This window comes from Macaca fascicularis, chromosome 14, assembly GCF_037993035.2.
Source record: "Macaca fascicularis isolate 582-1 chromosome 14, T2T-MFA8v1.1".
Taxonomy (NCBI): Eukaryota; Metazoa; Chordata; class Mammalia; order Primates; family Cercopithecidae; genus Macaca; species Macaca fascicularis.
In genome coordinates, this window is record NC_088388.1 from 109,514,232 (window position 1) to 109,541,528 (window position 27,297).

Sequence of the window (27,297 nt, forward strand, 5' to 3'; positions counted from 1 at the left end):
TTATTTTTTTAAATCATTAATGGGTATTGGATTTTCAAATGTCTTTCTGTGTCAATTTATATGATACTATGACTTGCCATCTTTAGCCTGTTGATATATGGTTTATATGGTTGATATACTGATTTTCAAATATTGAACCACTTGCATATCTGAAAAAAAATCCTACTTAGTCATAGTAAATAATTCCTTTTATTCATTGCTAGATTGTTTGCTGATTAAAAAATTGGCATATAAATTCATGAGAGACATTGGTCTGTAATTCCTTCTTTTCTTCCTTTTCTTCCTTTCCTCTCTCCTCTTTCTTTCTTTTCATACTGTCTTTTTTGGAATTTGTACCAGGATAATACTGACATCATAAAATGAGTTGGAAGTGTTTCCTACTTTTCTATTTTCTCACAGAGATTGTATAAAATTGGTTACAATTTTTCTTTAAATGTTAGAATTCTCCAGTGAAACCATCTGGGCCTGGGAGATTTTTTTCTTTGGGAGCTTTACATTGTGAATTTAATTTATTTAGTGATTATGTGACTATTCAGATTATGTTTCATCTTGGTGGTGTATTGGTAATTTGTGGTTTGTCAAGTTTATGAATGTGAAAATTATTTGTAGTATTCTTTTATTATCCTTTTAATGGCTGCAGAATCTGTAATGATATCTCGTTTTATTCCTGATATTGGTGATTTGTTTTCTCTTTCATTAGTCTTCCTAGAGATTTATCAATTTTATTGATTTTTAAAAACGAGCCACCTTTTTCTCTATTTTTCTATATTCAATTTTGTTGGTTTCTTTGATCTTTATTATTTTCTCCCTTCTGCTTGTTTTGGATTAATTTTGCTCTTCTTTTTCTAGTTTTTTAAGGTGGGGTCTTAGCTTATTGACTGGAGATCTTTCCTCTGTTTTAATGTAAGCATTTAGTGTTATAAATTTTCCTCTAGGCACTGCTTTACCAGTATCTCATATGTAGTAAATCCTCATTTAATGTCATCAATATGTTCTTGGAAACTGTGACTTTAAGCAAAAGGATGACAAAATTAAACCAATTTTACCTAAGGTTAATTGATATAAACAAGAGTTAAGTTTCTTTGGTGTTTCTGGTCACAAAAACACTGTCGAACTTCTAAATAAAGACCCAAATTATTCTAATATTGAACCTTGGAATAAATACTAACCCTCTCTATATATTTAAAATAGATTAATAAACACAAGTAAGATACTTAGTTGTTCCAATTCAAGGTCTCGGGTGGCAGGTGCCTGTCCTGGCAACTCAGCGTGCAAGGTGGGAACCATCCCTGACAGGATGTCATCCCAATGCAGGGTGCAGTCACACACCCACACTCATCCTGGGACAATGTAGACATGCCAGTGGACCTAACGGGCACATCTTTGGGATGCGGGAGGAACTCAAAGAGTACCAGAAAAAACCCAGGCACACATAAAGACAATGTGCAAACTCCACATAGACAGTGGCCCCAGCTGGAAATCAATTTATTTATCTTTCTTCATCAGGGTTATAATGAAACAACATTGAATGAAATGATGTTATTCAAGGACTTGCTCTATTTTGAAATGTTGTGTTTCCACTTAGTTTTGTGATTAAAAAAGTTTTCTTTTGAAACTTCTCTTTGACTCACGGATTATTCAGAAGTGTGTTGGTTTCCAAGTGTTTGGAGATTCTCCTGTTATCTTTCTGTTATTTACTTCTAGTTTAATTCCGCTGTGGTCTCAAAACATACTCTGTATGATTTTAATTATTTTAAGATGTTGATGTTTGTTTTATGGCCCAGAGTAAGGCTTCTTGGTATATGTTCCTTGAGCAATTGAAAAGAACGTATACTCTGCTGTTGCATGGATTATTCTATAAAGGCTGATTAGATATGATTGATGGTGTTGATGAAAATTCTTCTATATCCTTGCTGGTTTTCTGTCTAGTTTTATTTAATTGTTGAGAGAGGAGTGTGGAAGTCTCCAACTATAATTGGGCTTTGTCTATTTCTCCTTTCAGTTATGTCATGTTTTGCTCTAATGTTTTGAAGCTCTGCTGTTTGTGCATACACATTTAGGGTTGTTATGTCTTCTTGGTGGATTGTCATATAATGTTCCTTTCTGTCTCTGGTAATTTTCTTTGTTTTATAGGTCTATCTTCCCAGTTTTAATTTAGCCACTCCTGCTTTCTTTTGATGAATATTTGCATGATATATCTTCTTCACCATTTTACTTTCAACCTACCTATGTTGTTGAATTTAAAGTTAATTTTTGTACACAAGAAATAGGTCATTAAAAAAAGTTTATTCCTCCTCCACCCCATGCACACTTAAACACTCTGTCAATCTCTGTCTTTTGATCAGTATATGTAGATCATTTACATTTAAGGCAATTCTTGATACATTAGAGCTTAAGTATGCCATTTTACTATTTTCTATTTGCTTCCTCTGGCTTTATTATTCTGCTTTTTTTTTTCTTCCTGTGGGTTTTGAAGACTTTTTTTGGAATTTCATCTTGATTTATTATTTGAGATACACACACTCCAAATATATAGTTTTTGTAGTAGTTGCTCTGGATATTACAATATACAGCTGTAGCATATCACACTACTGGTACCAACATTTTACCACTTTGAATGAAGTATGGGAACCTCACTTCCATTTAGGTCCTTTTATCTTTTCCACTTTTCAATATCATTGAGTATCAAATGGTGTTATAATTTTTGTTTCAAGTATCAAATATGATTTATAAAACTGAGGATTGTCTGTCATACATACCCTTATTTCTGTTTTCTTTTCCTGATGCTCCAAATTTTCTATTTACTTTGTTTAAAAAACTTTCCTTACCAAATCTTTACAAATGTATCTGCTAGTGACACACTCCTGACATTTTCTTTCATCTGAGAATGTCCTTATTCTTTCTTCATTCATCGAGGTTGGTTTCACTGGATATGGGATTCTGGGTTGACAGTTCTTTTTCTTTCTGCACTTGTAAAATGTTGTGCTACTTCCTTCTGGCCTCCATGGCTTCAAATGATAAATCCTGTCATTTGAATTGTGTTTTCCTATAGGTAAGGTGTTGGTTCTGTTTTCAAGATTTTGTCTTTAGTTTCCAGACATTCAATTATGATGCCTTTGCACTTATCCTGCTTAGGTTTCAGTTTCTTGAATGTGTAGGTTTATGTCTTTTACCACATTTGTTAAGTTTTCAGCCATTATTTCCCTGAATACTGTTTCAGCCTTACCCTCTCTCCTTCTGGAACTCTGACACAAATGTTGGCTCTTCTGTTAGTGTTCCATGGGTGCCTGAGACTCTGATTATTATTATTTTTTCCAGTCTGTTCTGTTGTTCAGATTGTCATCAAATCCTATCAATCTGTCCTCAAGTTTACTGATTCTATGCTCTTTCATCTCCACTCTGCTATTGAGCCCATACACTGAGATTTCTGCTATTGTATTTTTCAGTTTAACAATTTCCATTTGGTTCTTTTGTATAATTTCTATTTGCTTAGATTATATTTTTTTCATTTAAGATAATTTGTATTCGGTTTCTGACACATTTTAGAGTGGCTGTTTTAAAAATCATCTTAATGTTAACATTGTCTTTTCTCATTGAAATTGTGATTTTCTTGGTTCTTGGTGAGACAGGTGATTTTCAAATGTATCCTGGACATTTTGTCTATTAAGAGACTCTGGGTCCCACATAAATCTTTTTAGTTTAGCAGGCAGTCACCTTGTTTAGTTTCAGCACCCACAGATCTGGCCTATGTTTGGGGTGGTGGGCCCAGTGACAACTTAAATTTTCAGAGCTTTTGTGGTGTATTTTGATGTTTCTGGTCAGGGAGGCCTCTTTGTTCCTCATGCCTGAGACAGCCCTAGCTGGGTATTTTTTGTGGTGGAATCCTTCCCATATCGTCTGGCTGTTCCAATGTTTTTGGACAGGGGAGGGGAATCTTACAGCAGCTGTGGCCAATTAGCTTTCCAGGATGAGCTGCGGGTTGTGGCTGGGTCCCTCTTTCTGTTGCTGCCTGACCAACTATCTTTCAGGGGTGAGGCAAGTGTCAGGCCTAGCAGGAAAGGTCATTTATTACTAGTGGGGCTCTCATCAGTCCATCTTGCCGATGGTTCCTGCTTCACCAGGTGGTGTCAGAGGGATTCTCACTGATCAGGGAAAGGGGCATTTCTGAGCTGCCCTGTGTTGCTAGTTGGGAAAGGTCAGGCCTTGGGTCACCTTCTTCTACTGGTGAGGAGATGTGAGATGCTCTGCCACTGCGTTGTTCCCCCACTCCTAGAGTTCCAAACCAGTTTCACTGCCTCTTATCCCCTTTCAAGATTTTCTTTTGGCTGTCTCTTGTATACTTACAGGATTTACAGTTGTACTTAGCAGAGAGGAGCATGGAGACACAAGTCTGCCATTTTGTGTAAACCAAATTCTCAGTCCAATTATTTTTATATTCATCGTAGCTTTCGGAATTATTTCTGACATGATTTTCATAAATTTGAGATACCCAGCCTAGATACAAGAATTTAGGAAAGTCTGGATGGTCCTCGCATACATAATTTGTGCCTGCTTTATGACGAAAGAAGTATTGTCTTACCTATTTTAAGAGGAAAAGGTAAAAAAAAAAAAAAAAAAAAAAAAGCCTGTGGTCAGAATGAGGTGCCAGCTGACTGTACCCAGGACGCAAGATCTATTGTGAGCATTAAATGAAATACTACATGTAATACATTCATCACCAGTGCATACATGCAACAAAGTACCCAATAAATGTTACTGTTCCCACTCTTCTACACAGCCCAATTTTTCCCTTCCCTGTTTAAAGTCCTTGAGGACAGAAATAATTTCTTTTTCACCTTGTATCACTAGGGTCTGGAACAGTACCTGGCAATAAAAGTGTAGCTGCCTGAATAACATTTTATCACTTTTAACACTTTCATTTTCCCAAGCCATGGTCTTTCCTTCTTTTCAGTTTTGTTTCTTAAACTCCCTGTGATTCAATTTCTTGTACGAATTAGAATGCTTACTTAAGGCTTTCCCCCCTCTCTACTCACTTGCTGTGCCATCAAGCAGGAAGCGTCTTGTGTTCATGTATTTTGATGATTCTCTGCTACTTAATCATCCCATTCTTGGGAAAAGATACTCATTTCCTTTCTTCCTGAAAATTTTAGGCAGTAACAATCGCAGCCCCTGTGATCTGGCAGAGAAGGCGCATTTCTTTGTAGCACCCATTTTATTTGCTTAGAGTAATGGAACTACCTCACAAGATTTTAGCTGATTTATTCACTTCATAACAGATAAAGAGGCTGCAAGGAGAAGTCCTAAATTTAATTCCAAGTTACTGTAATCTAATATCAAGTCTAGACTATAACAACTAGCATTTAAATCTTAATGTCTCCAAAGCCTATATATTACCATGCAAAATTCAACTCCAGAAAACATATATTTTGCCTTAACAAATGTTAAAATATATTTTGATCTAAAAATGTGTTCTGTTCTGGTGCTGTACTAAGTGAACACACATTAAAGAACAATGCTCAGCCGGGCGTGGTGGCTCACACTTGTAATCCCAGCACTCTGGGAGGCCATGGCGGGTGGATCACCTGAGGTCAGGAGTTCGAGACCAGCCTGACCAACATGGAGAAACCTCGTCTCTACTAAAAATACAAAATTGGCCGGGTGTGCTGGCACATGCCTGTAATCCTAGTTACTCGGGAGGCTGAGGCAGGAGAATTGCTTGAACCCAGGAGGCGGAGGTTGCCGTGAGCCAATATTGCGCCATTGCACTCCAGCCTGGGTAATGAGGGTGAGACTCCATCTCAAAAAAAAAAAAAAGGAGCAATGGTCATCTAATACCATCATCTGTGTGTACTTCTTTGGGATTTCAAAACAAGACTTTACAAATTACAACCCAGAGCCCTCTGTCAATTAATTCTATCATAACATCTGACATTATGGAGGGCAGAGCTAAGAATTCATGGTATTTAAAAAAACAAACAAACAAAAAAAAACCTGAATGCAACATGAAGGTGGCTCAGGAACAGGGTAAAATGCTAGCTCAGGGTAAGTCAGCACAGAACTCAAGAATACTTAGAAACTTACCTTATGAGAAATCCTCACAGCCAGAATAGATGTTGAAGAAAGTAAACATTTTATCCAACTTTATTATTCAGGGAATAAAAGTAATTTACTAAACTTCTTTTTTGTAATGAATTTTTCTTTGCATTGGAATAGGCAGTTTGTAAAGATGTTCTCTGTGTCATTAAAACATGAGCTGGCACTTTGGGAGCACAAGGTGGGTTGATGGCCTGAGCTCAGGAGTTCGAGACCACCCAGGGCAACATGGTGAAACCCCGTCTCCACTAAAAATAAATAAATAAATAAAAAAACCGGGTATGGTGGCACGCACCTGTAGTCTCAGCTACTTGGGAGGCTGATGCAGGAGAACTGCTTGAGCCCCAGAGGCAAAGGTTGCAGTGAGCTGAGATCACGCCACTGCACTCCAGCTTGGGCTACAGAGTGAGACTCTGTCTCAAAACAAAAAACAAAAACGAAAACAAAACAAAACAAACAAAACATGACCTGGAAGGAAAATACGAATTAAACACTTGCCACCAAAATTTGGATGAAAATACATAATATTCTTAGAATTTTTTTTTAGCAGAAACAATATGGCATTAGTTCAAAGATATACATTAGATCCCTTTGAATCAATGTTATGTCATGAAAAGTAGAAAAGCACAAAGGAGATAATCTCTTAAATTCAGTGCTTTTAGATTAAGACTCTTTTTAAAAAGTGAAATTAATTATTGTGTTTCTGAGAGAAATCAACACCAGTGTGTGTGTACATTGCCCAAATATTACCTGACTGGAGTTGTGTTCTTTTCCACCCAGTTAGAAGAAATTCTTTCTGGACTAAAGTAGTATATGTTTTTGAATCGCTTTGAAATAGTGATTAACTTTACACAGAGGGGAAACTCAGCCAACTTTAAGACGGCAAAGCTGTAGCAGTCATGACAATCTTGTCATATTAAATACATTTATATGACCTGAAAAGCAGAAACGTCTTGGCATGTATCTGGGGTCATCTGGGTATTCTGGCTAGAATGGTCCAAACTTAGATAAGAAAATCTCACACAATCGAAGTGATCTGATGGTTCTTTGACATAAAAATACTGACTATATCTCATTCCAGGAGCACAATGAAAACATAATGCCTAAGAAAATGAAGACTTTGTATCTAAAACATGACTTGTTTGGTAAATAACATTAGAAAAAAATATTTTATAAAACCACTTTTCCTAAAAAGACAGACTGACCATGGGTTCTGACTAAAAGCTCAAGGTTCAAATTCAACATTAATTATACTCTATGAAATTTCCAATGTTAGGCAGAGACTAGGATCATTAACTAGAACAATTCTACAAAGGGCAATATTGCTCTGGTGGGATGGTTAATTCTGCAGAATGGCATTTTATTTAACAGACAGCATGGACTTCATACATATCCATTATCAGTGCCTTGAAAACCAAACAACTTTAACAGTTAGCAGCAGTTTCTGCAAGTACAAAAATACACATTTATTACATAACATATGGTAGTAAAATTTGTCAAGATATATTATACAAACTCAAAGCATTTTAGATAAAGCATCAGTCTAATATATTATAGATTGATGGAGTATAATAAAATGACATATAGTCTGTCTTCAAATCATACAATATAATACTTTACAGTAATATTAACAAACTATTCACATTAAGAATTACAGGAGTATCTAAGGGAACACAGATAGTAGGAATGGTTATTAAAAAACCTCAGCAACTATTTTCTTCGATGCTTCAAACTGGGTGAATGATTTTTTTACCTGCTAATATGAAAAAGAAAAAGGCAATTTCTTCCAGAAAGACACTCCAAGCCATAAGAGCTTCATTCACATCTTGCAGTTCTGACAGTAGTATGCCCTAAGGGAAAGGGGAGTCCCTGCTGACTTTATATATTATACCAAAAAAGATGCATATGGCCACTTAGGAGTCTTAATATGTGGGACTGGTTAGTTATAAAGTGAAATCGACTTCACATGTGTGACTGAGATGGCCAGTGTCATGAAGTAGCTCTTTGGATGCAGAGTTCTTAAAGATCATTGTAATGGTTAGCACAAACAGGGCCATGTCCCCACGAGGTAGGTAGCACCTATAGCTAATACTGAAATAACTTCTTCTATCTTACAGAAAACATTTTTTCCCTATAACTGAAAATGCAACCTTTAGAACAAAAAAGAAAGAACATTTGATATGACCATTTTCTGGCTGATTGATAAGACAAATAATTTGGAATAAGCTAGCTTGTGAGAGAAAGATCCATCTGGTGGTGAACTAAAGAGAATGGGCTCAGAGCAACTTCTTATAGGTAAGTAGTTAATGTGAAAGAAGATGCACATCCATTTTCAGTGCCGTCCCTGCATACTAGTTGGCAAGGCCTGATAATCTATTCCTAGGTGATGAGATGTACTGCTGTAAACTTTAAGTCAAGAAAGCGGAGAAAGGTCCATGGATATAAAATAAACCAATTGGGGTATAAGCCATGAAACATTTGGAGCAAAAATACGAAACGTCTGGAAGTAAAACCCAAAGCAAATGGCTGTCTGAGAAGGCCTGGTGGCCACTTTGTTGGGTATTCTATTGTGGGACTCCTTATAATCTGCCACCCTCTATATTGCTCTCTCAATTGCCAAACTATAACAATCAGAAAAGGGATGATTTATGTTTTTTTCTGGCTGACTATAACCTAAGAGGCAGGACTGTGCAGAAACATTTCAGCAAAGTGATGCCATGGTTTGATCACGTTAACAGCATTCGTGTAATTGAGAAAGGACTGTTGTTGTGGTCTTTTCCCGCACACTGAGAGTGAATGCTGTCAGGAGGTCACCTTCTAAATAGAGAAAGTTGCTTTTCTGAAGAATGTTTCTAGCCAGAGACACCTTTCAAAAGGGTACTGACATGAGCAGCCATTTTCTTCTTTCTCCTCACAACTCTGTTTCCTGAAGCCTTTGCAAAGCACTTCAACACTAATGAAAAAACAAATTGACAAATACAACCAACAAAACTGATTATCATGGTACCCATGGCTTTTGAGTCACTCTGTTTTTCTCCACTCTAGCTGTAGCAATGGCCTGGTTCCTGGAATGATTCTGTAAGGACACATGATTAGTAAGATCCCACAAAAATGGCCACTGGCTTGGATTTAGGGAAAGGTTTTACATGATGTTCTTCATTACTGGACACACTTAATGCTTTGATTAGTGGCATTTTTCTTGCCTACTTATTAAAAACATTCCATGGAATGTAGATGGTTTCTCTGTACCCTTCCCCTCTCTCCTCAGGCCCCTATTCCTCATTCATGATATCTTGGTCTTCTCAGGACACCAATCTCACAGACTGTTCCCATAAGTGGTTCCTCTACAGAAGATGCTTTCGCTAGCCCTCTGTTAGTATCTCTAAAACCACATGACAGGACCAATCCCAACCTTTAATAAGAAAAAGCCTCCTAAACACTTAGGTGACAAAAGTTTTAGCATAAAGTTATTTGTCAAGTAGTCTCAATAAAGAGAATTATTTCATTGTCCTAAGTATTAGCAATGATAATCCTTATGCTACCTCTCCCAGGTATCTTAAACAAAGTGGTCATAATAATTATTGTCTATTATTATTAACCCAGTTCCTGTGCTTGTGGACATCAGATTCTTATTATGGTTAAATGTCTTTGGTTAAATACCTGTCCTCAATGTCGCAGACCACTGTAGGCCCTGAGTCTGGGCTGGTCACATCCTCTAGAGTCCAAGAGCTGGCTGAGGCTCTTTCCCAAGGGAGAGAACCAGAAGAGCTCTGACTACCAGGCTCTATTTCCTCATGTGACTTCATACACAGCTTGAGTCTGCTCTCCACCAGGCTGAATGGAGAGCTACAGTGTCTCTCTGAGTCCTGGAAGGGAGAAGAACTACAACTTTGGGCTGACTGCATGGGGGCCAGTCCTTCAGCTGCCCTTAAGGGCAAGTCTTTTTGTTCCTCTTGCAGTGAGTTGGCTTCTGGAACACCAGAAGCATGTAGGGGTGGCTCTAGGGGTCCTTTTGGAGAATCTGTTTTCTTTTCCTCTGGTCTGGCTGCCTTTGCTTTCTTTTTGAGGGACCAGTTTTTCAAACTGGCCACACCATTTCTCAACCATGTGCTGGGATGAAGAGTTACAGAATGCATTTGTGAATGCCACTCCATGGTGTCCTTCTTTGTATAGGCTGGGCGGCTGCAAGCCTGCCCTGATGAGGGACCGGGCATTCCAGAAACATGGCTGGCATTGCTAAAGTCAGGAGAAAGCTCTTCCCGTTTTCTCTGAGCCTGAAAAGTACAATCTATTGGAGAGGAAGTCTCAGTGGGTGTAAACACAGAGTGTTCAGAAATCTGAGAAAAAGCACTGTCTTGGGAGCTTACTGATGAGCCGGATGGGGAAGTGCCTGGGGAGGATAAGCTGGAATAGCTGGTCCTTGGGCAAAGGTTTAATTTTGGGGGTAGAACCTTCTCAGTGTTTTGGTTTGTGGCACTACTCTTGCCCACCTCAATCCCCATGACTAAACTCTGATTAATAAGCTTCTGCCCCTCCATTTGCAAAGACTTATGCCGTTTGAGATAATCCTCCTCTCCATGCAAGAGACCAGCTTCACAGCTGGTTTTATGTTGTTTCTTTGAATAAATTCCCCTGAGATAGGTCAGCTTGCGGTTCTGGTCTTCTATGTTGGGCTCTGAGCAGCGCCGGTGTGTCCTTGGACCCTTGAGGGCATCTGCTGTGTGTGGTGGGGAGTATCCAGATGTATCCACATCAAAGGGCTGGTTCTTGGAATGATCCTGTGAGGACACAGGACTATAAGACGCCACAGAAATGGCCACTGGCTTGGACTTAGGGAAAAGTTTCATATGATTTCCTTCACCACCAGACAAGCTTTTCTTCTTAGTGTTTTGAGTAGTGGGATTTTTCTTGCTGACATCAGTGCCTGTGACTAAACTCTGTTTAAAACATGTCTTTCCCTCTTCCTGGAGGGGTTGATTCTGCTTCAGATAGTCTTCATCTTTTTGAGAAAGAATTGTATCACAGCTGGACTTGCGTAGCTTTTTCTGATAAAACTCCCTGAGGTAGGAAAGCTTTGAATCCAGATAGTCGATGCTGGGCTCTGAGCAACGCCGGTGTCGCCTCAGGCTTTTTGCAGCATTTGCTGCAGCTGTGGACAGGTAGCTGGGTGTGCACATGGCAGACGGGGCCCTGGCATGATCCCGCAGTGGGATCTTTGTGTACACTAAAATGTTCACCGGCTTGGATTCAAGAGGCCGTTTCATTTGAACATCTTCATCTTTAGAATGGGCCAAGTCAAAGTCGCTTAGGGTTAAAAGGCCTTCCACCTCGGGCTGGTCAAGATCATAGTCACTGAGGGTTAAGACAGAGTCCATGCTTCTGCTCCCCTGGCCAAGTTTCTTTACCAAGTCACTGCATGGTGCATCAACATCCTCATTTAGCTCATTTTCCAAGCTGTCATAGGAGGAGTCATTCAGTTGAAAGCAAGAAATATCTGTCAAAAAAATTAAACCATAATTAGCATGTTTACTTACCACAAATATACTTATGCTTCCTTAAGAACAAACTATGGTGCTTAGCTGAATTCTCTTTTCATGTGGAGTGTGCAAATTCCTGCTCTCAAGAAAGAATCTTTCACAATCTCAATTGTTAGTGAAGAATAAAAATAAAATTACGGGGGTATAGGAGATTTATATCAGTTCCTGACGAATGGGCTTTCCTTAAAATTTTCTTAAGGCAATGAACATGTCATATGACCAAGAAATGGTGAAACATATGAAGGAATTAATGCTTTCATAGTATAAGTATATCCAGATTCTGAGTGAGACTCTGCCTTCTAACAGGTTGCTGGTGGTTACACATACTTAACGCTAGTCTTGGGGAAACCATTTACTAACTCTAACAATGTCCTTTTACAAAGTTCTTTAATACCCATTACCTTATTTAATCTTTACAACAACCATAAAAGTTAGACATTATTTTTATCCACATTTTAGAGATAAAGACAACGATGTTCACTGGCATAGAATAACCAGCCAAAGATAACATATCTAGTAATTGACGGCACAGGGATTCAGGTTCTGAAGGCAGCTGTATGTCTTCGAAGTCAATGTTCCCCCACCCTCCCAGCCAAATGATGCTAGTTGTTTCAAACTGTTTCATAGCACACTAGAATTCTGAGGTGCCTGAGGGACCAGTATGAGGAAGGAGAGGACTAAAAACAAAAAAACAAACAAACAAAACCACTCATGCCTCCACTACCTCTGGGCTTTCTACACCAGTTTCACCCACAGCAGTTCTGTTATACATACTAGGGTTATTCAAAAAAAGCCCATCAAAAACCATCATACCACAGCATGCTGCCACTAACTTATTGAAGGCTGGAACCTAATCTTTATATAGTTCTTAATCCCACTACACTGTTAACACATGCTAACCTATTGGCAGGCCATCTAAGGAAGGATCAAAAGCCCTGGGCCCCACTGACCTGGATCAGAGGCTCCCTTCACTTCAGCTGCTGTGGACTCCAGGAAAACCCCTATCCCAGTATGTTTACAAACATGTGTCTGTTTCTCACAAAAACCAATCCAATTATTCAAAATACCTGAGGCATTCTCTCTAGTGTCACATCTCACTGAAACCTCTCTGAAGAGGGAAGTGATTTCTTCTCCAAATATCCTAAGGCAATTCTCAATCAGAAATTGTATAAGCAGAGAAACCTGTAAGAAAAAGGACAAATGAAGTATTACTTTTCATATTACATGTTTATAAATCACATTTCATATATAAATCCTGATTTTAACAACAAAAAGCACATGTACCCACAGAAAAATTCATATCTGCTTTAAAAGTACATTAAACAGTTTCCCCTAAAAAACTATGATACTTTTAAAAGTACTTTGGGCATAGAAATGTAATCGGTGGACTAAAGTTATTATTTGTAGCCTTGCCTTAATGTTAACGTTTTATACCAATGGCTCTGTTTGTAAAACTGGGTAAAGAAATATACTTTGTTATTAAAATTTATAAAGCATCATTAGACAAAGACTTATAAAAACCATTTATTGTGTAAAGGGCAGGCTGTCATAAACTTGGGAAGAGGGCTCATCTGCGAGTGCACTGTGAAGGAGAAAGACAGCTAGGAAGAAAACTTGTGTTCCTGACTAGTCTCTACCCAAGCATTTGGCTGACAGGTCTATCCATGTACTGCCACCTTCTGCTAGGCTCCCTAACAAGAGGTGCTTGTGGGGAAAGGTAAGAGTTTATTAGGGAGCTTTGTGACTCCACTGAGAGGTACTGGAACCTTTCTGAAGTTTCCTTGCCCCAGTAGCTGAGGCCAAGGGGCAGGAGAAATGTTAAGAGCAAGGGAACTGATATCCCCACAACCCTTATTAACTGCCCGGGACTACAGGAGTGTGATTTCAAATAACTATTGTAATATCACCGACTCCATTTTATTTCTAGATGAGGACACTGTAGGCCAATGTAACTTTGCCCAAGACTATACATCTGGCAAGAGGGTAGAGCTGAGAATGAAAGCTTGGCTGTCCTAACTCCAAAGTCCTTTTTTTTTTTTTTTCATTTTAAAAATCATATCAGCTGCTTTCTCACTTTATGGTTTTAGTCATAGTGTTTAGCCTCCTTAAAGGGAAAAGAGAAGTAACCCATCTGCTATCATTTCCTACTTAACAAATCACTTTCCTAAAGTTATTTAAGAAATCATCTTTTAGAATACCCCAAATTTCAGTTTCAAAATGGGGACTCAGTCTCCCAGGGCATAAAAATGAAAAACTTCATTACCTTTTTTGTAAATTCGTTTTCTAGTTCTGGGCGGGAGGAAGTAGGAGGCCAAAGAATACTTGGAGCGACACACACAGCTAAATTAAATGCAGTCATCTGATTGGATGAGGAATGTTGCTCAATGTTGTGTAACACCCCAAAAAGATACCTTAGGAGAACAACATTGGCTCTCGGAAGCTGGTCTAATAGCCTAAAGACAGAAAAATTACTCTTTAAGCAAGACATTTCATTTAAAAACTTGTAAAGACAAGCAACTCTCACTTTGGATGGGGAAGAGGGCAAATCAAGAACATAGTTCAGATATGCAAGAGTTTCAGTTAACATGGTACCATACAAAGTGAGGACTGCCTGGACAGAAAGAAAAAATAGGCATTGGGAATTTATTTTTTGTTTTTTTTAATATTGTCTTCACATCTCAATGAAAATGTAAAATAATGCAGAAAAATGTTTCATTCAAAAAAATGCTACCTGAAATATTTCCCTGAAACTAGCATAATGCAAACTTAGGCCAATCCTGTAACATTTCAGAATATTTTCAACCAAAAACGACAAAAAGCTTTCTGATAAAATTAAACAGTAATTTATAAAATGCTCCTTTATTTCCAAGTAGCAGCACAGCAATGCTGTCTCTTGGTAAGAACCCAAACCTTAGCTATCAAGACGTCCAGGTCCATTTTGAGAGCTTATGCTCTGCTCCACCAGCTTCCAAGGTCAATTTTGTCCTAAATCTGTTTCATCGTATCACTTTCACATATAAGTTGCTTATAGTAGTATATTTTCTACTGTTCTCATGTTGTAATTGATAAGGAATTTTAAAATGATCAGTCACCAAAAATGACTACTATTATCCAAAAAAACTACAAATACACTGATATTCATGACTCTTTTTTTTTTCAATAGAAACTTGCAACCTAGGAAAAACAAGATAGTCTGACTGCTGCTTGCACAAATAACAGGGAGGCCTTTCTTCAGTACAATAGACCGACAATGAGCATAGTTTTTGTAAGGGTAAGTTATGAAGGACTTTGAAATAGAACAAAAGATTACTGGGTGTATTCAATGGAAAATAAGGCATCTGGCATAAGCGTTTGGGTTTTCTGCTTCTATAGGGCCCTAAGATTTTTCACAATAAGAGGTATTTTACAACTCTGTGTAAGTTGTAAACAACTGATAGCAGAGCATCTAATACTTGTCTAAATATGTGAAAATTCCTGTCTGGTGGAGAGACAACTGATTTATCTGCACCCCTGCCCTGACAGAAAAGGTCAGTTTGGTTTGTATTTATTTGCAAATTCACTTTAGCATTTCTGATTCATATATATATGAATATGTATATGATTATAAATATATGAATATATATGAATGTATATATGATTTCAACTTTGAAATCTCCTTTGAACTGGTTAACATCTTACTAGTTCCCTCATAAATGATTTAAACAAAATATTTCACGTGTTCATATTTGCATGAGAGTCATAATTTTACCTTTTTTCAAAAAAAATCATTTAACAGCTTATAGGATATATAGTGTTTTAGACAATTAGCAACAAAGTTTAGAATTTGATGCTCACTATCTGAATGGTTTACGCCAAACTATAATGGAAGTGGAGGTGGTGTTTTGTTAAACGGCCTTGGTTTCTGGTGTCTTCAGCAGCTGTACTATGTTCTACTGGTGAAAGATGTAGATAGTTCATATATGAAAGTTGCTGAAGAAAAAAAACCAACTGTACTAAACAAGCAAATACAAGTAAATAATATTGAGATTCTTGAGTATTCACAGAAGTAGAAATATTGCTTTTTGTTAAGGGACGTTTCTTTCCTATTCTCTTATAATGCAGGAAACATTCAGGAATGGGGTAGTGAGTTCTACCAGCAATTTCCCTTTGCATGAGTAGAGACAGCACATCCTTTATGATCAGATGTACTTTGCAACTCTGCTTTTCCTTTCCACTTTTCAAGGACTTAACTGTGCCTTTGCTGTGCTTCCACAACACTCTCCAAATCTCCCCCGTAGCACTGATTGTACTGCATTGTAATTCTTGATTTTTCTATCTACCTTACCAGGCTGTGAGTTCTGTGAGAAGACAGAATAGCTCATTTTCTCTGTATGACTTCAGTTGGTGAATGCAATATATGATGAGTTGTCTGGTTAAATATTTACAAAAATTAAGATCATAAACTGAAGACTGGGCCTATAGTACTAGCTAGTGGACTAATGGATTTCAGCTCCCATCAGATTCAGGTATATGGAAGGTATACAATGTTCAAGTATTACAATGTTCAACTATAAGATTAAGGAGGAAAACAATGACAAACTAGCATAAATCTATTTCTAAACTGGTCCACATGGATATGACTTTGATAGCTGTCATTATTTTAATAAATAATCTTATAAAATATTTTAAAAGTATATTTGAGACATGACCAAATTAGAATAATTACCTTTGAACAGTATTTATTTTCTCTTCATCATTTCCTTGATCCATTACAGAGACCCAGTGATCATAGAGATCTGATGAAAAAATACTTCCTGGAATATTTCGCAGAAAATCCTTAAATAGATTGAAAAACAAATATTTCAAATCATTATCCTCATGCCAAACATGTATTAGAGAAAGTAGAAGACATTTTGTTGAAAAGTTCCCTTAAGTACTCTCTTCTGTGAACTACACAGCTCTGCACCAACTCTCCACTGACTTGGGGACACAGAAACATGTACTTTGATTTTCTTACAGCAAAAATCATTGGGATAACTGGAGTCTTCATTATTGTGGGAAAATAAAGGACAACCCATTTGGCTGAAACTTCCTGTTTGCATACATTTTAGTGAACTAGTATGACATAAGAAGGTCTGGCAGTAAACCATCCTAAATTCCTTTCCCCTGTCCCTTAGACGGCTAGTTCAAGGAAATGCACCAAGGTATCTATGAGGTTCATTGTCTGATAGTCATTAATTCAATCATTCTATGTGCATTTATTCATATGTGCCAAGCACTATTTAAGTTACTGGGGATAGAGAAGTGAATAAAACAAAGTATCTGTTACCTTAGAACTTTATATTCCAGTGGTATTAGTGCACAGTTGCATAAAGAGGTACTTAAGGTTTCTCCCTGTATTCCCTGTAGAAAGGTTCTCATATATTTGGGGAGAGAGAGCATTTCAGGTGATGGCTGGGTTCTAGAAACTTAGGCAGCACACCCATGCCCGATGTACACTAAATAACATGTCCACAGGATATTATCCTTTTCTAGGAGACCCTATTCTGCTGAGATCACTGGCAGGGCTGAGTGTGGTAAGGCTGAACTATGACACAAACAGCAAATGACCAAGGATGTTTGTTGTTTAGCTTTTGTTGTTTGGTTTTTGTTTACAAAAAACTTAAAAATAACAAAATTTGGTTCTTGTCCTGGTCCTACAGAGTTGACTCTAGGCCAACTGTCTCTCTTGCTTTTGCTGTGGCATTACCAAGGTCAAGCTTACAGTCTGATCTCCACCTTAGTAAACTTTAGCCAGAGTAAACTCAATATCGTGTTTAAGCACCATACACATGGTTGGCTACCCTCTTGCAATTCCCTGCTTACAACATGAGGACAGGTGAAAGTCAGCAATTGGGCAATTTTAACTCTTGCTAAATCAAATCAATAATTTTACCTATGTGCCTTATTGAAGGCAACACACACCTTGTTACTTAGATATCATGTTTATAACAGTAATATAGAAGCTGTGATAACTTATTGCTACAATTAGCTGATTGTGTGGGCATCTTCCCCACTTGCTTATGAGCTCCTCCAGGGTAGGGACAGACCCTTACCTTCTTTGTACATGTCAATGCCAAGCACAGTCCTAGTCATAGTAGAGGTCATTAGTGAACTACTGCTATATTGCATATGGCCAAATATTAATGGGAGCCCAGAGAAGGCCAATCAACTGTAACTGAGATTTTAAGATAATCTGGAAAGCCTCTTTGTAGTCATGTCACTTTATTACCATCCTTTTTTTTTTTTTTTTTTTTTTTTTAGAATGTTTAACAAGACGAAAGATTGACTAATTCAAAGTCTTCTTCTGTTCTATTATATCTTCTAGCAGAAATGTACTTGCATACTTGTGATTCAGGTATATCATTACAAAAGTTACCTCTTTTTGGGTAAAGTGATTTAATTTTCATAATTCCAAACTACTTTTAGCTGCTGTACCCACTTTAGAAGTTAGATTTAGAAGAGGCAAAATTTGTTATTTCAAAATGTGGTAGGGACAATAGCTCTCTTTTTAAATCTCCGTGGAAAACATACTTATGATCTGTCTTGAAGAAAAACATCATTAACATCTTAAACCTACACTTGAAAGATAATAACTCGTAACATCTCAATGAACTCTCCCACAGCTGGAATAACAAGTTACGAAATACAACCATCATCACAGCTGAGAAGGATGTGAGAGCCGATTCTGAACTGCAATCACCAGCTCACAGCACTTAACTGAATGTCTCCTCTCCTCCAAAAGCAGAGCCAAGGCCATCAGCAGAACCCCCAAATTCATTTGAGATGAGATACTGCAGGATTAAATATGAACGTTTCCTCAAAGGTTTGATGGATCAAAGTTATAGTGTCTTAAGCAATTTTCATCCAATTATAGTTTGAAGAGTTAAGCTTTAACTTAAACTTATATTTAAGCAAAACCAGCATAAGTGAAAAATTAAAGGAAAATGTAAGTACCACTTCAAAACAGATTTAAAAACAAGAAACAAAACAAAAGCTTAAAAACTTTTGCTAAAAATTATCTCCCTTTCTGCAAGCACTTGGAAGAAAAGGGGGTAAAACATACGATAAAATGCTAATTACTTGGAACACATTTAACCAGATTTTTCAATCAGTTGGATCATTTTTTGCCTTTTGGTTATTTTTGGACAAATATTTCTACAATTTGAAACATAATTTAACTCTTCTAGAACCATGCTTCTTTGCAATAGCATCAACAGTTTAGCACAAAATTTTAAGAAGTGTAATGCTATGAAGAACAGCACAGTAAGAATTTTTTTTTTTTTCTGCAGACATTCTTGGTTGTTTAAAGAAAATTGTTTTAAAACACAAGCTTGGCAGGCCGAGGCAGGCGGATCATGAGGTCAGGAGATTGAGACCATCCTGGCTAACACAGTGAAACCCCGTCTCTACTAAAAATACAAAAAAATTAGTTGGGTATGGTGGTGGGCGCCTGTAGTCCCAGCTACTCTGGAGGCTGAGGCAGGATAATGGCGTGAACATGGGAGGCAGAGCTTGCAGTGAGCTGAGATCACACCACTGCACTCCAGCCTGCGTGACAGAGCGAGATTCCGTCTGAAAAAACAAACAAAAAACCCCCCAAAACACAAGCTTTACCTTTGTAAATTAAGAGATATATAAAAAAAATTTTATCATGCATAAAAAACCTTGGCATATATATCTGGCTACATATTTTTACATATGTGTATATGTAAAATACGTATTCATATTTTTAGTGTGTTCCAGGACTGAAGAGTAATCATAAACCCTGTGCAAAACAGATGAGATGACCTTAGCTTCAACCCTCCAGTTCTCTTGCATGATATTTAATTGCAAAAATCTATAGCAGGGTTTAAGAGCAGATATGGCTTATTTACCAAGAAACATCTGATTGTATATAAAGTCATGAAGTAACATTCTATAAGCACCTGGGCACTTAGCTGGAGTAGGGGTATGCAAGAATCTTCTTCACCATATTTTCCTTAACTTGGTTTTCATGTTTCAGCCTGAGATACAGGCTGGGGCCTTGTCTTGACCCCTAGCTCTGGTGCATTCTAATTCTTTGGGACGTGGGAGCCTGACACAGGTCTGCAGAAGATACTGCTAAGGTCAAAAGCTCTGCTTAAAGCTCATTTTGACTGTAGGTGTTTCCAAAAATGTAGAGCATTTCCAAGAATGTGGGGGCAGAAAACATTTCAGAACTCTGTATCTCTGTAACTATGGACGTGACTTAAGTAACAATGGGTAAAGTGTAAGAACCATAAAGAATGCCAAGTGTGGTAAAAGTGAAAGAAAACTTAGATGCTGAAGTCGTTCCTACTCCACTTTTAAAGTAAAAGGCATTAGGTCTGGTGCGGTGGCTCATGCCTATTATCCCAGCCCTCTGGGAGGCTGAGGCGGGCGAATGACCTGAGGTCAGGAATTAGAGACCAGCCTGGCTAACATGGTGAAACCCCGTCTCTAGTAAAAAAACAAAAATTAGCTGGACGTGGTAGTGCACGCTTGTAATCCCAACTACTCGGGAGGCTGAGGCAGGAGAATCACTTGAACCCGGGAGGTGGAGGTTGCAGTAAGCTGAGATCATGCCACTGCACTCCAGCCTGGGTGACAGACTGAGACCTCATCTCAAAAAAAAAAAAAAAAAAGGTAAAAGGCATTAGGGGACAAGGGAAGGCATGATGATTATGAAAATAAATAGAATTTTCAGTGATTTCAGCAATTTTTTATTTCAATTGTGAGGCAAATGTTTATTATGGCAAACTTCTTTACCTATTTTCAAACATTTAATGTTTATATTTGAAAACTGCTTTCATTAAGAACGTAGTGAGATAGTGAGGAAATCATAAGCAGGACGTGTGTTTTTTGATTTTTTAAACTTAAAATTTTTATTTTTTACATGGAGTGGCAGAAGTAAAGATGAGATCAGTGTGGGATAAAAAATTTAAAAAGCATATTTGATATGTTATATCATCAGTGGTAGCTTTTAAAGTCCAATGTTGACTTTGTGAAATGTTTTTTAAACACTTTTTAGTGTAAAAATTATGTTAAATCTATTATGGGTCTTTGCAGATAGAAATAATGTTCATAATGAAAAAGTAAAACACCCTTTTCTTTCTCTAGAGCTACACCATGGGGTGGATAAAGGGAGGACTTTTCTTACCTTTAAGACAGATGCTATCACAAAAATAGATTCACAGTCTAGGTGTACTTCAACTCCAGAATTCAATTTCTCTTTTAGTTCTCTGCAGGATTTCACATTGGCCGATTGCCGGAAGATACCTTTGGTGAGGGGTCCTTTTTGATTAAGAAAGAAAAGCATATCCTATGGGGAAGCAAAGGAAAATAAACAAAATGATACTTCACACACACAAATAAGGCAATGTCTATACTTGCCCTCTTTGGATGCCAGAGGCTAGGGTGTGCTAGGGTAAACGCACTGAAGGATTGGAGCTAAATAAATGGCTGGAAAAATTAAAGTCACCTTTTTGGAGAGTGGAAGGGTGGTTACCAGGGGCTGGGCGTGGTGGTGAGGTTGAGGAGATGTTGGTCAAAGGATATAAAATTTCAGTTAGGAGGAATAAGGTCACCTGATCTATTATATAACATTATCATTATAGTTAATAATGCACTGTATTCCTAAAAATTGCTCAGAGAGAATTTTAAGTGTTCTCTAATTTTGCTTTCTATCACTATGTCCTCTGCTTACAGTGTAAGAAGAGAATGGGTTTTGAACACAAGCAATCCCTGGGATTCAAAACCTAGTTATGCCACTTAGTTACTGTGTAACATTGAGTACAGTACTGAGGCTTTAAAACAATTTGTAAAGTAGGGATGGGATGACGACATAATAACTATCCCCTAAATCTGTTGTGAAGAATAAACAAAGTGGCTAGACAAGTGTCTGGCATTTGTAGATGCATAATACAGTATAAAATGCCATATATCTAGTATAGTGCTTGAAGGATACTGGAGACTCAATAAACGCTGCTTAGCAGTGATTATTTAAAATATCAACTGGAGATAATATAAACCCAGTGGCTTTCATCTGACCCACTCTATATACAAAAGATAAACAAATGCCAGGGAATGTATCTTAATGCCTGAGCACTTGAAATAGAAATAAAACGGATTTAAAAACCTAAGTGTAACATTGAGTAGCTTCTGCTGCTACAATGATCAAAGAAGACTTTGAGAACAATGTGACGTTCAAGAAAGGATTTGTGAGGAATAATGTGAATTCTCTGTCTACAGAGCAAATTCTACTTTATCTGAGCAGGCTTACGTGGCTCTTTCCTGAAATCAGTAGACTAGGTTATCTCTCCCTATTATGTCTTCCCTCTGATTTCACAGTAGCTAAATCTGATTTTGTTATTTGGAGGAATAATAATGAAGATTCTTAGCCAAAGACAATGATGTCTATAATTTTTCCATTTGGGGGCAGATTTACCTTGCAGAGCTCTCCTTTCCCAAACACCCTTCCCCGTCAGTTTACAGACCAAAATGAGCCTTACCAAGACAGGTTTGGGCAGATTGTCGTTCTCACAAATATTTGGCAGAGAAATTCCAAAGAGCTGTCCTGGCATAGGTGATGTTGGCGATGTGGGCAAGTTGTCCAGGTGAGTGCTAGAACCTCGCCAGAAGGCCCAGTTTATGATAGATCTTCTCCTTTTAAATGTCTTATGACCTGAATCTAAGGAAGAAGTGAGCTTATTAGAAAAATGAGTTTCATTCACTTAATTTTATTTCTATAATTTCCATTTTATGGTATGTTTGTTGCTATGGTTCAAAGAGAAAAAGATGCTAATATGTGGCTTTTGTCATTGAAAATTCAACCTATAAAATTTCATTATGGTATCTTATAAATGAAAGACGAATCAATAAAGGAAGAATCAAATGTTTGGATTCTTCTCCCACCCAGTTTTTGGACATCACTGGTCTGTTCATACAAATCCATTTATTTTCCCACTTTAAAGAGGAGACTAAGCATATGAAAAGTTTAAATAAGACTATAGTTAAATACTGAGAAAAAAAGGAAGTGTGAAGAGGGAAAGATAAAGGTGGAAGGGGAAGCAAGAGTAAGAGAAGGACAAGATGAAAGGGAAATGGAGGAAGAAGGAGGAAGAGAAGGGAAGTGGGGAGAATAATGAGGAGAGGAGTTTTCTCGGTTAAGATGTTCTTTAGAAATAATGCTTTAGTATCTGACATCTTACTCTCCTCTTGAGAACACAGACAGGAAGCTAATGTCCTAAAGTTTTTTCCTTCCTTTGCAACTGCAGACTTTGATGTTTCTTTTCAGTTCTTGACTTTAAAGTATGTTTAAGGCAGCATGGATAGATACAAACATGAGTGAGACTTGCCGTTACTGATGAAGTTTATAATTTAACAGAGATGAAGAACTGGTTGGGGTGGAGAGAAAAGCAAGTATGTTAATAAATATAATGTCATAAGGTAGGAACAAAGTACTAAAAGCATTCAGAGGAAAGTAAATCACATGTGGTCAATAAGAGGGAGGGGGTGATCCTGGGAGTGTTTGCATTTGACTTGGATTTTGAATGAACAAGATTTTAACAGATAAGAGCATCTGGCATAGTGCCTTCCATCTAGTAAGTACTCGCTAAGTCATTATTAAACAATAATTGAAATTGAGGAGGGATTTAAGTAGAAAAAGACAACATGAAAAAGAATAGGCAGAAGAAAGGTCAATAGTAAGGTATGGTTTTATACTATAGTGCCAAAATGTTTTTGGTGTCATTTGTGTCTAATTTTAATATGAAGTTTAACAGGTTTGCTTATGATTCAATACACAAAAAGCTCTTTAAGGTTCCACTTTTAAAAGTGGCTGACCTCTCTGTCCCCTCTTCCCAACAGATACACACAAGTAACAACTATAAACTCTGGAAAACCAACCAAAATAAACCTAGCTGAAGGCACTAAAGAGTGAACAAAAGAAGGCAGATATAGAGGTCAAAGTGTGACACTTGGATGAAGGGAATGGCATAGCACTGGGTCAGTTTTCTAATCTTACAGCTTTTAGGCTGAGAGCAGGCCCCAGGGTAATAGGGGTGACTAAAAGTTGGGAAGAAACCTCTACTCTTACTGGCTTGAAGAACTAGAGAAGGGAGACAGAGGTACCCACAGCTGGAAAGTGAGGGTGGATCCCAGAAAGAAGAAAACCTGATAGTGGGAGCCCTAAATATTGTGTATAAATTCTGCCCACATCTCTGGCTAACCCCTGAAGCTTGCATTCATGGGGGCAGATTCAAAAAAGCTTGCAATTAAGGTTGACAGAACTGAGATCTGAGGAGCCATAATGCCTAGGTAGTGCCCACTCATGGTTTGACTCCTTTTTCTCCAGTGAGTGCATGGGAATTGGTAATTAGACTGGCTGTGTGGCACTGTTCTTTATGACGCCAAACTAAACCAACATTCCCTGATAATGAAATACTGAAGGATTGATCTTTTTAAGGAGGACATAGTCAGCAGTCTTGTCATTTCAGTGGAATTAGACATGTTAATTCCAAAGAAGTCTTCTATATTGTTTGGCTATAATGAACCTTAGAATTTTATTTCCTTAGAATAACCTACTTAACTCAATATTTAAAAAGCCAAGTTGTGGGAGGATAAATAAATAAGCAACATTTTACCAAATGGCCTTAAGACCATCATCTACACACCACTTCCTTGAAATACAGCAAATGCATCATTGATGTACACACACACACAGGTATGTAAAGCTCTTTGGCTCCAGAGTCAGGAGCTTCTCTGCACTCCCAGTTCACTTATTTAGACCAAGTTACTTAACCCCTTTTCTTTCCTCAACCTTAAAATGTAACGGATATGAATTAGCCCTCAAAGGCTTATTGAAAGGATTGTATAGGACAGTCTCTGGAAAGTACTACTTTGTCACAGTGATCTTGATGAACGTTGCCAAGATACCAATCTCCTCCCCACAAAGAGGACAACCTCTCTGCACCTCCTCTCCATGTGGTTTCACAGCCTTCAGCAGGTATCCAGTTATGAAGGAATACCAATACTCCACTTAACTAAAGCAGTTTCTTCCTGTCCTGACATTCCCAACCTCCATTATTTAAAAAATAAAACAAAAACAGAAAAGGAAACTAAACCTTTTCTGAAGTCCAGGAAGGGGTTCCTGTATTAGCAAGGTCAATCTATGCAAATGTGTGCTTAATATATATGTGAATATATATGTTGAATACTTGTGCTCAGTTGTGGTTTGCTCACATTTACTTGATGTTTATTTTTTATTTATTATTTTTTTAAGAGATGAGGTCTCACTACGTTTGCCCAGGCTGGTCTCAAACCCCTGGGCTCAAGCAATCCCCTGCCTCGGTCTCCCAAAGTGCTGGAATTACAGGCATGAGCCACTGCACCCAGCCCTGATTTTATTTCTAAAACAATCAAAATAAAAAGTTATTTGATTTTTTTTTTAGTTTTCACATACTTAAGAAGAATGCTCTATTAAAAAGTTATATACTTAGCTACCCTATGAGTGTTGACAGAGGATAAAGTAGAAATTGAGTCCTTTACTTTATCATAAATACTTTCAGCTGTAGCCATGCCTTTTGCTATATATATGGCATTCAACCTGAGTGTTCAGGATTCCTCTGGGTCTGAGAGAAAAAAAAATTCATTAAAGTTTACTTTCTTACAGAGCTTTTAATGCACAGATCTTACTTTCTAAATGTCACAAAGGCTAATGAAAAAACGTGCTATTGCTATAAAAAATACGAGTGATGTAAATAAATGTAAAGCAAACTAAATTCAAGTAAATCTAGTTTTCCTAAATGTCCCTGGCAAGATTCAAGTTAGTGTGTTTACATGCTTAAATTAGATAACTGAATGTTAAAATTTACAGTGCTTAAAACTTTGTGTTTATATAATAATCATCATAACAAAAATGTTAGAAATTCTATTCCGGCCATATAACTTCCCAAATTAAGAATATCCCCACCTTTTTTTGTTTTTTTTTCCTAGAGTAGAAAACACAGAGGTGAATACTGGAACTACAGGGTAAACAGGTAGAAAAAAAGATGTATCCCGTATTTTACCAGCCACCATAAAAGTTCAATTCTAGTTCAGTCCTAAGTCTGAAGTAGGTGTGGAAAGTGAACCTACTTTGGGCATAGAGCTGGGAGTTCAGGACAGACTGGAACTCTAAGAACTATTTCAGACTACACTCACAAAGATTCCATTTAATTCCAGAACTCTTCCACTCCAAGTTTTTCCATACTAGGGATGAGTAAGCCATTCAATCTTTAATTTCTACTCTGTTCTATACACTAGACTAAGCCCTGGGATGAGTTCCCAGGTCTTAAGAAGGTCATTGTCTAAAGAGACAAGTAGATTATATAAACAGATAATCATAATGTGATTTTAAAAAATGTGTTACACTAGAGATATGTATAAAGTGTTACCTGCCTGAAAGAACGAAGAGTTCCTAGAAGTAATGATGGCAGCAGTGGGCTGTCTGGAGCAGCTGCTGCAATCACACTGGCTGTAGCGGGGAGGCATGGCCAGGGCTGCGCACTTCATGGAGCTGGCAGGCGCTTGGGACAAGTGGGAGCCCTGCCCCTTCTGAGTTGGGTGGGAGGTACCTGGGTGCCTCTGTAGACACCCAAGCCATGGCTATGGACGTTGGCATCCCTGGGCTCTCAGGACCTGGGAGCAGGTGGGAGCCCTGCCCTCCCGGGTACAGCTGCAACCACCTAAGTTGTGGTTGCAGGCCTGGGCTTCTCACTCCACAGAGCAGGTAGGAGCCCTGCCCTCCCAGGAGCTGCAGCTACCCAAGTCATGGCTATAGACCAGGCCTCCCTGTACTCTTGTAGGGGGCAGGTAGGAGCAGGCAGGAACACCGCCCTCCCAGGTGCAGCTCCAGTCACCCAAGTCATGGTTGCAGACCCAGGCCTCTTGCTCCATTGAACATGCAGGGCCCCATTCCCCATCCCCCAACACAGCTGTAGCCAACCAAACTGCAGCTGTAGACATAGGCATTTCTGTACTCTTGGGTGCTCTGTAAGGCCACCCCTGCCCTCGCAGGCTCAGAAGTGCCTGCTACCACTGCCTGGCTTCTCCCTACTGTCTGCACCTGCTCTGATCACGGTGCAAAGTTGGGTGAGCCCAGGTGCTGTTGCAGCCCAGCTGGCTTGTGCACACACTTGGGGCAGTGCTGACATGCCAGCCCCCTGGTGCTTTGGCCTGCTCTGGACTTTGGGTGCCAATGAGCATAGCAGGGAAGCCAATGGGGGGTTGAGGCAGCTCAGCACTGGCCTGCAGGCGCCTCTTTGCACCTATAGCCCAGGCACCATGAACAGCAGCAGGAGGCAGAAAGGTTCCTGGGCAGAAGGGGGTGAGTCCCTGGTGAGGCCTACTTTCAGGCCAGGGAGGGCCTGAAGGCTGGGAGCCAGGCTGCCAGTCCTGTGGACTGGAGTGGGAACTTGTGGTGCTTTTTCTGGGCCTGCCCATGGCTGCCCATGGACAAATAAGCATGCTCTTCCTCCCCTCTGAGGCCCATAAAGCTCCTAGGCTCAGCCAGAGCTAAGCAGATGTCCTGACAACCAGCTGCAGAGAGGACTACCCACTCCAGGGCCTCCTTTCTGCTGAGAGCTGCAGACGTGAGGATGACCATCTG

General features: G+C 38.5%; 1 protein-coding gene across 7 annotated transcripts in view; it reads right to left on the reverse strand.

Moving 5' to 3' along the window:
• Nucleotides 1-7,427: 7,427 nt before the first annotated feature.
• ARHGAP20 (Rho GTPase activating protein 20) overlaps nucleotides 7,428-27,297 on the reverse strand; it is a 123,324-nt gene continuing 103,454 nt past the window's right edge. For 6 of the 7 annotated variants that reach the window (XM_074015176.1, XM_005579563.5, XM_074015175.1 and 3 more), the window contains 6 exons: nucleotides 22,160-22,338; nucleotides 20,809-20,970; nucleotides 16,336-16,445; nucleotides 13,894-14,083; nucleotides 12,698-12,812; nucleotides 7,428-11,587 (listed from right to left, as the gene is read on the reverse strand). In XM_074015176.1, the coding sequence (XP_073871277.1) occupies nucleotides 9,732-11,587; nucleotides 12,698-12,812; nucleotides 13,894-14,083; nucleotides 16,336-16,445; nucleotides 20,809-20,970; nucleotides 22,160-22,338 (2,612 nt within the window). In that variant the 3' untranslated portion in view covers nucleotides 7,428-9,731. The remainder of the gene's footprint in view (nucleotides 11,588-12,697; nucleotides 12,813-13,893; nucleotides 14,084-16,335; nucleotides 16,446-20,808; nucleotides 20,971-22,159; nucleotides 22,339-27,297) is intronic. The other variant, XR_012423683.1, reaches the window with a different exon arrangement.